This window comes from Erinaceus europaeus, chromosome 8 (genome assembly GCF_950295315.1).
Source record: "Erinaceus europaeus chromosome 8, mEriEur2.1, whole genome shotgun sequence".
NCBI lineage: Eukaryota > Metazoa > Chordata > Mammalia > Eulipotyphla > Erinaceidae > Erinaceus > Erinaceus europaeus.
Window position 1 is genome coordinate 30,435,710 of NC_080169.1, and position 15,423 is coordinate 30,451,132.

Genomic DNA, 15,423 nt, shown 5'->3' on the forward strand with positions numbered 1-15,423 from the left:
ACGTGTGGAATGACAGCCCTTCAACTTCATTACTCGGGTGAGACCTTTCCTTTTATAGTACACGCTAATTTCATCTCAGGTGGTTCACTTTCTAACAAAGTCCCATAACCTAGATATACACCAGTTTCTGTGAGAGAGAGCTTATGTTCACACGTATCCATAAACTACTGCAAAACATATACCTGAAAGCAGAAGTACACTAGAGTTTGCAGTGAGTACCTCCCTAACACTTTCTCTCCACTATTCCAAGCTTTGGGTCCATGATTGCTCAACAATTTGTTTGGCTTTGTATATTAACTCTCTTTTCAGTCACCAGGTTCCAGATGTCATCAGGATGCCAGCCAGGCTTCCCTGGACTGAAGACCCCACCAATGTGTCCTGGATCTCCGCATCCCCAGAGACCCACCCTACTAGGGAAAGAGAGAGGCAGACTGGGAGTATGGACTGACCAGTCAATGCCCATGTTCAGCGGGGAAGCAATTACAGAAGCCAGACCTTCTACCTTCTGCAACCCTCAATGACCCTGGGTCCATGCTCCCAGGGGATAGAGAATGGGAAAGCTATCAGGGGAGATTGGGTGGTGGGAATTGTGTGGAGTTGTACCCCTCCTACCTTATGGTTTTGTTAATTAATCCTTTCTTAAATAAATAAAAAAAATAAATAAAAAATTTAAGAAAAAAAAAAGAAAACTAACAGATGGTTACATCCATTTCTAAAGAGCAAAAACTAAAGGGGTTTCAAGTTAGATGCACACAAATCTCAGGAAATTACAGCTTCCACAGTACTCAAATGTTAGCTTCTCTAGTATGCATATTAGAGTCAGTCACAAAACTGAAATACTGCATTGAAGACATCTGTTGGCTTGTCTGTCAAACATTTCAATTTGTGCTAGAAGTGTTTCAAAATTAAGCAGATAAGTATTTTTTTTCCACCATAAACTATCTTGTCTACTTCTCATCCAACATGAAAAAGGGACATTATATAATTCTTGAACAAAATAGATAACTTTAAAGTACTTTAATGGAGACAACAAACTAAATTATATCAATTAACTATGTAAGCTACATGCTGAGATAGGAATAACTACTAAAATCTGAAAGAGGTTTTTAAAAAGCTACCTAACTTTGATGAAGGTATAAGGAATGAGTATTTCTTACACGCTGATATTGAACAAATAAAATTGGTACTATCTTCCAAAGGCTTTAAAAAAGGTCTGCACTTTAGCTTAGAGAGTTTGAATTTGGAAATACATTCTGACAATAAAAAATGGGCACTACATACATGCACACATAAGGCTGACACTGCAAACACACACACACACACACACACACACACACACACACACATCCCAAATTGTAGTAATCATAGCAATCTTACAGCATATCAAATAAATGTGAATGGAGAATTCCTTTATTTGCAGAGGACTTTTAATAAAATAAAACACCCATACAGAGAATATACAGCCAAATGTGAGAGTAAAAAGAAGTAGATGGAGAGAAGAGTACTGACAGGGGGTGGGGAGGCAGTGCTACTGCTGATGCCAAGGGCAGGCCTCAAAACTGGAGCAGTAGAATGAGGTTAATAGGCTCAAGGTAGCCTAACATAAGGTTTGCACAGAGACCCAAACATTTTTGAGACTTAATACACACTTGTGGGTCAGGGAAGAAATAAAGAGGAGATTAAAGATTTCTGAGAATAAATGGAAATGAAGATACAAGATATTTGAATATATGGGACACAGTAAAAGTAGTACTGAGATGGAAATTCATAGCAATACAGGTACACATCAGGAAAAAAGGACAAATTAAAATAAACAAGAGTTTTACATCTTCTCTCCCAACCTGTATCTCTTTTATTCCTTTCTCTTGTCTATTTGCTATGGTTAGGACGTTTAAGATTATGTTAAATAGTCTTAGAAGTTATAGATAGCTCTGTCTTGTACCTGATCTAAAAGAAAAGGCTTGCAGCTTCTTGCCATTGAATATGATAATGTATGAGGACTTGCTGAATAGATATTTGACTAGATTTAGGACATTTCCATCAATTCTTTTTTAGTTTACTCTAAATTATTATTATTATTGTTTTGGTTTATCACAGGGGATCAGGGCCTGCACAATAAATCTACCACTTCTGACAGCCATTTGTCTTCTCTTTCTTTTATTTGATAGGGTGGAGAGATATTGATAGGGGAGGGGTAGATAAAGAGGGAGAGAAAAAGAGACACCAGCAGCCCTCATGAAGCACCTCCTTTACAGGTGGGAACTGGGGTCTTAAACCTGTGTTTTTTTACTATTCATTTTCCCTTTTGTTGCTCGTTTTGTTGTTGTTGTTGACTGTCATTGTTGTTGGATAGGACAGAGAGAAATGGAGAGAGGAGGGAAAGACAGAGAGAGGGAGAGAAAGATAAAGACCTCCCACAATGACCCTGGGTCCATGCTCCCAGAGGGATAGAGAATGGGAAAGCTAGTGGGGAGGGCATGGGATATAGAGATTGGGTGGTGGGAATTGTGTGGAGTTGTCTCCCCCATCCTATGATTTTGTTAATGTCTCCTTTCTTAAATAAATAAAAAAAGAAAGATAAAGACCTGCAGACCTGCTTCACCAGCTGTGAAGCGACTCCCCTGCAAGTGGGGAACCAGTCCTTGCACTTCGTGCCACGTGCGCTTAACCCGCTGCACTAATGCCCGACTCCCTAAACCTGTGCTCTTGCACATGATAACATGTGTGCTCAAGTGAGCATGCCACTACCTGGCCCCAAAGACCTCCCTCACCATTTTTTAAAGTTTTGATCATGAAGCAGTGCTGGATCAATCTCTATCAAGGTGCCATAGAGTTTCTTTAAGGAAACTAAGAAAAAGCTACAAAAATTTATCCAGATGTAGAAAATACCCAGAATTGCCTAAGTGTCTTGAAAGAAAAGAACAAGAATGGAGGTACCACACTTCAATACCTCTAACTATATTACAGGGCTACCATAGTGAAAACTGTCTAGTATTGGAACAAAAATATTCATATAGACTAGTTGGTAAGGCCTCAGCACACTTGACTTCAGTTATATGTCTTTACTCAGTTTGGGCAAGATTTTTAAAACATATTTTTCCTCTAAGTGATGCTTTTCTTCTTTCTGCTCTATTGTCTTTCTAAATACTTTTCAGCTGCTAAGTAAAACTTATGTTATTCTCCCTGTGTCTTTACCTCCACTTACATTTTGACTCTGTATCTTTTTGTGCTGCAGTCTAATCAACTACAAATAATCACTTTAGCAGACAACCAACCACATATCTGTATTTATGAGGCAGCAAGCAGAACTTGGTGCAATGTGTTGGGACTTGCAGTCTAATGCATACAAGCTTCTAGTGGGTACCTTTGTAGTCATTAGATAAACTTTTGAATCTATCTTGTAGTTGACTCCCCCCACCCTGCCCCACCCCATGCACACAGCATAATGACTAAGGGAATGCTGGGGCCAACAGCAGACTCACCCAATAACATGAACACATTATGCATGAGCATCCTGGTTAGAGCACTGGGCCACCACATGCACTAGGGGAAGCTTCTCAAGAGAAGAAAACAGTGCTGTGGTCTTCTCTTTCTTTTATCTTTCTACCTCTGTCTCTCTTTGTCTCCCAGTCCCTATCTAAATGAAAGGGAAAAAAAAAAAAAGGTCATTTGCTCTATCTAGATTTGAGATCACTTATCATGATTCAGCTGTCTGAGTAAAACTGAAAAATGTAGGAGAGAGGAAGTTAATTCAGACATATAGATATAAAGAAAAGCTAAAAAAAAGATATAAAGAAAAGCTATTTTGGTCATTTTGGTGTGAACTTGCTAAGTATTTATGTCAGTGAATAATGTAGATAATTTTTCTTTTTTATAAATATTTATTTTTGGGAGTCGGGCTGTAGCACAGCGGGTTAAGCGCAGGTGGCGCAAAGCACAAGGACCGGCATAAGGATCCCCGTTCGAACCCCGGCTCCCCACCTGCAGGGGAGTCGCTTCACAAGCGGTGGAGCAGGTCTGCAGGTGTCTATCTTTCTCTCCTCCTCTCTGTCTTCCCCTCCTCTCTCCATTTCTCTCTGTCCTATCCAACAATGACAACAATAATAATAACTACAACAATAAAACAACAAGGGCAACAAAAGGGAATAAATAAAATAAGACATTAAAAAATTTTTTAAAATATTTATTTTTAATGAAAGAGACATACAGAGACAAAAGCATGGAGAGAGGGAGGGGGAGAGAAAGAGAGAGAGAGAAACTGATCAGCTCTGGTTTGTTTTTTTAATCTTTTTTTAAAATATTTATTTATTTATTCCCTTTTGTTGCCCTTGTTTTATTGTTGTAGTTATTGTGTCATTATTGTTGGATAGGACAGAGAGAAATGGAGAGAGGAAGGGAAGACAGACAGTGGGAGAGAAAGACAGACACCTGCAGACCTGCTTAAACACTTTTGAAGGGACTCCCCTGCAGGTGGAGAGCCAGGGGTCTGAACTGATGGGATACTTCTGCCCATCCTTGCACTTTGTACCACCTGCACTTGATCCACTGTGCTACCACCTGACTCCCTAGCTCTGGTTTTATAGCAGTGCTGGGAATTGAACTTAAACCTCAGGCTCTCAGGCATGAATTGCAATATCATTATGCTGCCTCCCCAGCCCAGTGTTTTTCTTCTTTATTAACCCAGTCACCAGGTTATTTCTGGGGCATAGTGTCTGGACTACAAATCCACAGCTCCTGGCTGCCATTTCCCCACCTTATTTAATAAAATAGAGAAAGAAATTGAGAGAGGAAGAGAAGATAGAGTGGGACAGACAAAGATAACTGCAGTACTTATTTCACAACTCATAAAGCTTCCCCATTACATGCAGGGAGCAGGGGCTAGAACCTAGGTCCTTGTGCATGGTAATGTGTGTGCTCAACCAGATGTACCACTGTCCCCCTCCCATAATACATCTCATGAAAATATAAACTAACAAAATGCAATAGTATATAAAAATGCTTTTCCTGGGGCCAGGTGGTGGTGTACCTGGTTGAGTAACATGTTACAGTGCGAAAGCACCCGGGTTCGTGTCCCTGGCCCCCACCTGCAGGGGGAAAGCTTTGTGAGTGGTGAAGTAGGGCTGCAGGTGTCTCTCTGTCTGTCTCCTCCTTCCCTCTTGATTGTTGGCTGTTTCTTTTTTTTTTTAAATTTTATTTATTTATTTATTTATTGGATAGAGACAACCAGAAATTGAAAGGGAAGGGGGTGATAGAGAGGGAGAGAGACAGAGAGAAACCTGCAGCACTGTTTTACCACTAGTAAAGCTTTCCCCCTGCAGGTGGGGGCTGGAGGTTTGAACCTGGGTCCTTGCCCTTTATAACATGTCCTCTCAACCAGGTGCACCACCACCCAGCCCCGATTGCTGGCTGTTTCTATCCAATAAATAAAGATAATAAATTTTTTTAATTTAAAAAATGCTGTTCCTTTTCTATGTTTAATCATATGCAGACAGGAAGATAGATCAACATAATTAAAATTGCAAATATAAGAATATTAGCATGCATATTTGCATATAGAGGTTGAAATCTGTGTTCACATAGAAAGATGATAGAAAATTTATGACGTTCCTATGAAGACATGCTGTCAGTGGCTATCTGTGGAAATGAATGATGGATGGTTCCTCAAACTTACTTCTTTCCTTTTTCTGTATTTTCTTATTTTTTTAACAAACAGGTAATAAAAATCACGAAATTAAAAATAATAAAATTGATACAAATAAATGTCTATAAAATATTTTATGAAAAAGTGATAAATCCAAAGTAGCAAGATAATATTAAATAGAGGAAAAGGTTTGAAAATAGTAAATACAGATACATGATTTTCTAGATGGATAATGTTTTACAGAAGGAAGCATAGTGTCTAGTTATAACTGATATTAGAGCCTTAGAAGATAATGGACATGATGAATGTTTTTTAAATTTATATAGAAAACTAGAAGCGGGGACAAGTGGTGGCACATCTGGCTGAGTGCACATGCTACCATGCACAAGGACTCAGGTTCAAGCCACCACCCCCTACCTGCAGGGGAAAAGCTTCACAAGTGGAGAAGCAGTGCTGCAGGTGTCTGTCTCCCTCTATCTTTTGACTTTTCAATTTCTATCTTCTCCCTTTTCAATTTCTTTCTGTCTCCACTCAAATTATTTAAAAAATTATTAAAAACAAAACTAGAAGGGTAAAACAAAGGTAGAAAAAAAATAACAGTTAAACAGCTGATTTTAAGATCTTCATTACACCCTGTCTTCTAGGGCCCTAATTAGGAAAACCTTAGATCCCCATAAAGATATAATGGGCCTAAAGCTCTAATAGATCCCTCTCTCCACCATCACTGGTCATTTCCATCAGCAACATCATCATATGACCTCTTGTAGGTCAGTCCAGGAACTTGTCCTCTCTACAAAATAGCAAAGGTAAGGACTGTCCCACTTTCTGAAGGGAGGCTGGGACATCCTACCCCGCCACTTGAGGAGGAAGACTGCTTCTGAAATTAGTGCAGCCTAGAATTTTCACAGCTGTGACCATGGACTGTGAGCTCAGACCAAAAGGGTTTTTTAGAGGCTACACAGACTCATGTGATATATATATGCCCTGGGTCAGGTGGATGGGTAAACAGTTAATTTTACTGATAGACTTTCTTCATGTTTGGGAGCTACTATCTGACCTAGTCCAACTTTCTAGCCATATTATCAACTATGACACCATCTTTTTAGACAATATTTTTGTCCAATGTCTTGATAGCTATCAAACTCATGCAGAAACTATGAAAGTCTTAGATACATAGGAAAATACCTAAAAATAGACTTCCTCACTTCTTTCTACCTTAAGATCCCTATTCTTAACTATTCTATTTCTTTTTGGTTGGTTCATGTTCACTAATCAATTTTTTCCTGCTTTATATCTTACTGCTTTCCAGCCACCATGTTGCAGATGCTATAATGAGCCCACCCTGACTTCCCTAAGCATATTGCCTCACCAGTGTATCCTGGATCTTACCTCTCCAGAGCCACTCCACTAGGGAGATAGAAACAGGCTTGAAGGGGGGCGGGTGGTACCACAGTGGGTTAAGCACACGTGGCACCAAGCACAAGGACCAGCATAAGGATCCCAGTTTGAGTCCCCGGCTCCCCACCTGCAGGGGGAGGTCACTTCATAAGCAGTGAAGCAGGTCTGCAGGTGTCTTTCTCTCCTCCCTCCCTGCATCTTCCCCTCTTCTTTCAATTTCTTTCTGTCCTTTCCAACAACAGCAATAACAATAATAACAATATAACGATAACAAGGACAAGGACAACAAAATGGGGAAAAAGGCCTCAAGGAGCAGTGTATTTGTAGTACAGGCACCAAGCCCCAGTGATAACACAGGAGGCAAAAAAAAGAAAAGAACCAGGCTGGAAGTATTGACTGACCTGTCAATGTGCCAATGCCCATGTCCAGTGGAGAAGCAATTACAGAAGCCAGTACTCTCATCTTCTGCACCCCCAAAAGAACTCAGGTTATGCGTGTACAAACTATTGTATCTAATGTTGACTATAAAGCATTAATCCCCCAGTTAAAAAAATTTTTTTAAAGAATTTTGATTCACACTCCCAGTGTGGGAGAAATGAAGGGGGAAGAAGACCTGAGGGCTCTAAACTCCAACTCCATCAGGACCCAGAAAGAGAAGAGAAAAAAGGGCATTTGGCATTCGGAAGTAGTAATAGATGTAGATGTGACTAAAGAAAAGATGGGACCATGGAATAATGTGCAAATTATATATATATATGGAGAGGGAGAGGGAGAGAGAGAGAGAGAGAGTGAAAGAGAGAGGGAGAGAGAGAGTTGTAGAAATCAGAGTCAACCCATATTTATGACTTTGGAAGAACTACTGTAGCTTCCAATGGAAGGAATGGGGATTCAGTAGTCTGATGATGAGAATGGTACAGAATTATACTGTTATCTTCTTCTTCTTCTTCTTCTTCTTCTTCTTCTTCTTCTTCTTCTTCTTCTAGCGTTTGCCCTTCTTCCGTAGCCAGTCAACAGCATCAGGTTGAGCCTGATGTAAAGTTTTGAGACCTCCTTTGAATCTGGAGAGGTGGCAGTCGTTGACTGTGTGGGTCATTGTCTGTCTGTAGCCGCAGGGGCAGTTTGGGTCGTCTCTGGCTCCCCAGCGATGGAACATAGCGGCGCACTGGCCATGGCCTGTTCGATAGCGATTGAGGAGGGCCCAATCATAACGTGTTATCTTATAATTTTGTGGATCAATATTAAGTCACTAATAAAATTTAAAAATTTTTCTTAACATAATGTCTTAATTACAGAAGATAACCCTATGGATGGATGGATACATGGATGGAACTTACCTGTCCAAGTTCCTATAAGTTTCAAAATCATGAATCTATAAAGTACCTGTTTTTTATGGAAATCCTTTAAAGCTGTTTCATAGCCTTCCTCCAGTCTACTGAAAGCTATTCCTACATCTGTAGTCCACCAGATTTGTGAGCTAGTTAGTGCAACTTGAGCTGGGAAATCAAAAATCCATAGTTCCCTTGGTTTCTCTTCATAGGCTGCTATGGCCTCTGTGATAGAACGCCGTACTGTTTCCTGCATGGTCCACTCAAGTTGTAGAAGCCACATTTCAACCTGTTGAAGGCAATTGAAATGTTATGGTACAGACTTAACCATAGAAGAGGGATGATTTCATGCTCTCAAGTCCATGCAGAGTGGGAGGACTAGGGCACAGGTGGTTTATTTTAAACTCATGTAGAAAATTAGAAGGTATAAAACCCAAAGAAGGTGAGCCACTTACTAATGAAGGCTTTCCTACATGAATCTGTCTTCGGCCGAGACTGCTCATGTTTTTTTCCAACATGGGCTGGCTAGTAACTTCCCATACCCTAGTAGAGGGTCTTCTTGATAATTCTTTTTTTCATACTTGAAAGGGGTTCTAGACCAACATGCCCTATGCTAATATACAATGTTTTGAGAAACCAAACATCACAGTCATCTATAAAATTAGTATCTTAGAGTAATTTTCCAGAGCTTTGGGGAGAGGGAGGAAACTGATTTTTTTTTTTTTACATGTTATTTCTTGATAATTTTAAAATCTACTGAAAATTCTTTAGAATCTTCAGATTTCCTAGTCTTGAGACAAAGTGTTTTCAACAAGTATCTTACTTGTATCACCTACTGGTTCTCATTTTTAAACTTGTCAGAAATTAGACAGCAGGATAAGAGACATACAAATGCTGACTTGTGAAAAATTATAAACCAATTTTATTTTGTTCCCCAAAATAAACTTTAGCCAATTTTCTATCCTACTCAAATATGTTTTATCTATCTGCTTCTAAGATACCCCAAATAATAAAAGAACACATATTCTACTTGCAAATAATTGACCATAGTAACAAAAAAATGTAATAAATTCCAAGGATACACAAAATGGTGAAAATGCTACAACTGACTTCTTCCCTCTTCTCTATAAAGATTACAGCAGCATTTATTCCTAGAACCACTTCCATAGAACTGGGAAGAAGTGACAGGAGCTGACAGTCTTCCCTCTTTTTTCATGTTATTTTGATAGAGAATAAAGCATTGTAAGAGAGGGAAGGAGGGAAGGAGAGAGAGGTGGTGGGGAAGAGAACTGACAGTCTTATATTACTACTTCACCATTTAAAGGGAGAAAGGGAGTACTACCTTGGCAACATCCTACAAACCTTCTCTTACGGCTTCAGACCTGAGCTTTGATAACAAGCATGAGTTCAAGGGTGTTTTTCCATATATATATATATATATATATATATATATATATATATATATATATATATATATACACACACACACACACATATATATTGGTGTTGGAACCTCATGATCGCTCATTTTTGCTATTCCCAAGCTGACTTCTTATATATGCACAAATGGAGAGAGAGGTAATACATATCATCTATAGATAATGCTAGAAGGTCCCCCCAGTTGCCATGGTAACCCTCACAAGGTATTGGGAATTGGGCCCTGCCTGGTGAGCTTTCTCTTTTGCCCAAGACTGCGGGAGAGAATGTAATTTGGTTCAAGCCCTGTGGACAGCAGTCTGGAGAACTCTCTGAAGGCTAGAAATGTACCTACTCCAAAGCCCAGTAATTATTCTCCTGGGGATAAATCCTAAGGAACTGTACACACCCATCCAAACAGATCTGTGTATACATATGTTCATAGCATAATTTGTAATAGCCCAAATTTGGAAACAACTAGGTGTCTAACAGAAGATGAATGAGTGACTAATAAAGTTATGATATATATATACATATACATATATATATATATATATATATATAATTCATGGACGGAAGTTGGGATATAAGAATAGAAAGAAGAAACACAAAAGAGAACTTGGATTTTCAGTATCTGATTAACAATGGTGGAGGGGAACCTAGGCTAGGGGTGAGAGTGTTTTACAGAAAACAAATTTTACACATGTATCAACAATTGTATATACTATAAACCATTAATCCCCTCAAAGAAGCACATAAAACGGATTTGCTCAGACTATGAACTGATTAACGGTTCCCTCAACAAACTCAGAGGACCCTGGGAGGGAGCTATGCTTGAGGGCCACAGTTTGGAGCCCAGTCTTGAGATTTAGTGAAGTATCACAGCCAATCCACTCCCTATCTGCCAGTACCACACCAGTGTCATAAGGCTCACATGTCCTTGGGACAACCTGGGAGAATAGGATTGGAGGGCTATGCCCAAAGTCAGTCAATGGCTGGTAGCCTCCCTGCTGCCACCCACTGCCTCCCCTCACCCCCAATCTCAAGTTGATACCCAGCATGTACTCTGTCATAGTCCTATTGCCTTATCCAGAGAGCACATGTCTAAGGTAATCCTGGTTCTGTAGTGCATTATTCTGCACAATCAAAGCAAGTAAGCATGACCCCAAGTATACAACTTTGAAATCTTTCATTTAACAAATACACAGGATAAAGAAAAGGGAGGGGTGTTTCAGAATTTTTAATGTAATCAATGAGATCCTGCAAAAAACTGGTTTAGTCACTAAATACAACTCAGTGTCCTCAAGCAAGAGGTTATTCAGTAAACTAGTCATTGTTTGAGTATCATCCAGATACTCTACACCCCATGTTTTCAATAGGGCTTCTTATCCCTCAGGTACTTTCTGATTTGGGAAAATCAAACACACATACATTGATACACCAATTCATATTCAGATGATTATGCCACCAGTGACAAATCAGCTCAGTATTATTTAAGAACCAAAGTCCAATAAGGTGTCTGATTACTTCCTGTTTTTCTTCGTATTTGATACATTTCTTGCCAGTTTCCTATAGTATTTACCACTTAATATGCGAATATCTACTTTTTCAATGAGCCTAACCTTAAAAATAGTCATGTCTTATTTTTGGATTTTCAAATTCTAACTCAACATCTGGTACATAGTAGTTACTCAATAAATACTTGTCATACAAAATACCAACTGTTCAAATCGGAAGAAATAAACCCTAAGAGTACAAGAAGGTGAGGGACAAGCAGTAAAGTAAATATGTTACCATGTACAGAGACTGGGGTGCAAGCACCCAGTCCCTGTTTGTGTGAGGAAAGCTTTCTAAGTGGTAAAGTGATGCTGCAGGTATCTTTTTCTCACACTATCTTCAACTTCTTTCTCAATTTCTCTCTACCCTATCAAATAAAGAATGGAAAAAAAAAAAGGCTACTGGGAGTGGTGGAGCCATCATGTCCTCCAGATAACCCAGGTGGCAATAAAAAAAAAAAAACTATAAAGTGCAAGGGGGAAAGACGTTTTTATAAAACAAAGACATTTGGGGAGTCAATATGAGACATACCCAAAGTCTTTAGCGTAAGTTGTTTATATAGAATAGATTAGAGCACTGTAAAAACTTATAATATTAAAGGCTCTGTTAGTGACAGCCACATTCATCAGTTGGACTGTCCTCCTCCTGGGCACTGAGCCAGTTGTTTAGCAGTCTACTGGGAAGGGAGGAGATATCAACATACTTTTGTCAAGATAGTTTATGGATACTTTTTTAATCACATAGTAATATCCAGAAAAAAAAACCCAAGAGATCAAGAAGTGTATTTTAATCAAAATATCCCACCATCTGCTTCTCCCTCATTTGGCACAATTTTTCTCTGGTATAATATTAAAAACTGCAAGTGAAGAATAAGGAAAATCCCTGTTAAAAAGACTGTCACTACATTTTTGCAAAAGATACTTTTAGAGGCTCCTGCCTCAACTCAAATGATTCTTCCAGTGGAGGTTACTGTCTCAGTCACTCTGTGGATTAACTTGAGCCACACATAGCACCATCATAAAAAGTTACAATTTCAGAGGTTGGGCGGTGGCGCAGTGGGTTAAGCACATGTGGCGCAGAGTGCAAGGACCGGTGTAGGAATCCCGGTTCGAGCCCCCCGCTCCCCACCTGCAGGGGAGTCGCTTCACAGGCAGTGGAGCAGGTCTGCAGGTGTCTGTCTTTCTCTCCCCTTCTCTATCTTCCCCTCCTCTCTCCATTTCTCTCTGTCCTATCCAACAACGAACAATATCAACAATGGCAATAATAATAACAACAAGGGCAACAAAAGGGGGAAAAAAATGACCAAAGCGGTGGATTCATGGTGCAGGCACTGAGCCCAGCAATAACCCTGGAGGAAAAAAAAAAAAGTTACAATTTCTCTAGATCTTGTCAAGACACCAGGAGCTCTCTTATAAATCATCATGAACCGTTCTTGCAGATTGATATTACAAATAAGCTTTGTGGTAGTCAGCTATGAGGGGAGAGAACATGGTAAATTATCTATTAGTGAACATGGTAATTAGAGAAAAGGACAGCAACTTGGTAGACTCGGATTATCTTATTTATGAACAGCCATTTATAAGAGCAAACAGAACCACAGGCCTGTTTAAAACATGCTTTACTGCAAGGCCCTATTTCATTTTAATACTTTGCTGAAGTCTCTAAGGTATGGTAGAAACAATGTTTTATAGGCCACTAGGTTGCTTTTGTTACAAATTCCGGGATTCATTAATTCAATCTGTGATAGAACCTCCAGTCTGGTTCAGCTGCTCTCATCTCTGTGGGTGCTATGGGGTGCTAAAACCAAGTGAGTAGAAACTGGGAAGCATAGCAGAGTAGCCCATGCTCATTCTTGATGCTGATAAAAACAAACACACAAAACAGTGCCTGATTTCTGTTTTACTCAACCTTTGAAAATTGTCCCAAACATATTTCTCCTTATATAGAAACAGAAAGCCTCAAAACAAAATCTTACATGGCCTGTGCAGTCACACTCAGTCTGGAATGGGACATATTCCTTTTCTTTGCTGTACATCCCAATTGCTGTGTGTGTTGTAATCTTCTGTTCACACTGAAACTGAAGGTCTGCAAGACTGTCGAAGAGTTTGGCAAGGTGACGTGTTACCTAAAACAAGATAATTAGAAAAGATTACAAGGAGGCATACCTTGATAATCTGGGTGTGGTATTATATTAATTCACCAACATTTATTAAAATCATCATTTTTGCACTTTGTTGAGCTTTTAGCTATCTATGTTTCTTTAACTAATTTATTTATTATTGGACAGAGACAGAAAATGAGAGAGGAGGAGGAGATAGTGAGAGAGACAGAGAAACATCTGTACCACTCATGAAGCTTTGCCACTGCAGGTGGGTATCAGGAGCTTGAACTAGGGTCCTTGTGCTTTGTAATATGTGTGCTTAATCAGGGGCATCTCCACTTGGCCCTAGTTACTTATGTTCCACATGAGTAAAGCCATCTGGTAGCTGACTTTTACTTTGTGATTTATTTTACTAGGTATTGTCACTTCAGCTTCTATTCATCTTATCTTCAAAAGCAAGATGTTATGTTTCCATAGTTAAAAAATACATTTTGGGGAGTCAGGCAGTAGCGCAGTGGGTTAAGCGCACGTGGTGCAAAGCGCAAGGATGGGCGTTAAGGATCCCGGTTCAAGCCCCCGGCTCCCTATCTGCAGGGGAGTCTGCAGGTGTCTATCTTTCTCTCCTCCTCTCTGTCTTCCCCTCCTCTCTCCATTTCTCTCTGTCCTAACAATGACATCAATAACAACAATAATAGCTACAACAATAAAACAAGGGCAACAATAGGAAATAAGTAAATAAATATTAAAAAGTATTTTTAAAAAATACATTTTGTTTTTTATTAGTGATTTAAAAGGGTTTCACAAAATTATAAGAATTCCAGGGTACAATTTCACAACCACATATGGTTAATGGAAGTCACTGATATTAAGTCCCAGCCCCCATTCCCACCTATAACCACCATAATTTTTACAAACTCCAAGAGACACTTTGGTTACTATTGTTTCACAGAAAAACTATCTTTAATTTTTTTTTTATTGTCACCATGGTTATTGCTGGAGCTTGGTGCCTGCTATACAAGTCCAATACTCCCAGTGGCCTTTTTTCTTTTTTCCCTTTTAGAAAAAACTGAAAGAAACTGAGAGGGGAGGGAGTGGGAGAAAGGGGGAGACAAAGACACCTGCAGCTCAGCTTCACCATTCACGAAGTTTCCTCCTGCAGGTGGAGACCAGGGGTTTGAACCAGGGTCCCTATGTATGGTGATGTGTGTGCTCTATTGGATATGCCACCTCTTGGCCCCCACAAATGCTTTCTTTACATGGTTAAGAATTATCTAGGCCATCACTTCTGTGAGAATGTAATATATGAAAGAAAATACAGTAACAACCTGGAGAGGCTGTGGGGATAAAGGAACCCTCCTGCACAGCTGGTGGCAATGTAAATTGGCCCAACCTCTATGGAGAGCGGTCTGGAGAACTCTCAGAAGGCTAGAAATGGACCTATTCCTATGACTCTGCAATTCCTCTCCTGGAGATATATCCTAAGGAAGCCAACACACCCTCCAAAAAGATTTGTATATATCTATGTTCATAGCAGCACAATTTGTAATAGCCAAAACCTGAAAGCAACCCAGGTATCCAGCAACAGGCTGAGCAAGTTGTGGTCTACATCCACAGTGGAATACTACTCAGCTACTGAAGAATGATGGATTCATCTCATCTTAGATGGAACTTAAAGTAATTATGTTAAGTGAGATAAGCCAGAAAAAAGAAGCACAAATATGGCATGATTTCATTCATGGACAAAAGTTGAGAAATATTAACAGAAAGGGAAAACACAAAGTAGAACTTGGACTGGGTTTAATGTTTTCACCGAAGAAAAAACTCTGGAGGTGAGGTGGGGGTGTGCTTTCAGGTCCTGGTAAATGATGTTGGAAAAGGACAAAGGCTGGGGGTAAAAGGGTCTTGTAGAAAACTGAAATTTCACTCATATATCAACAACTATATTTACTATAAGCCATTACCCCCAACAAAAATATGTAAAATTT

At 39.5% G+C, this 15,423-nt stretch overlaps 1 protein-coding gene across 1 annotated transcript in view; it reads right to left on the reverse strand.

Moving 5' to 3' along the window:
- DNAH11 (dynein axonemal heavy chain 11) overlaps positions 1-15,423 on the reverse strand; it is a 388,706-nt gene that overhangs the window by 255,183 nt on the left and 118,100 nt on the right. The window contains 2 exon segments of the mRNA XM_060196111.1: positions 8,420-8,653; positions 13,313-13,462. Coding sequence (XP_060052094.1) covers positions 8,420-8,653; positions 13,313-13,462 — 384 coding nt within the window.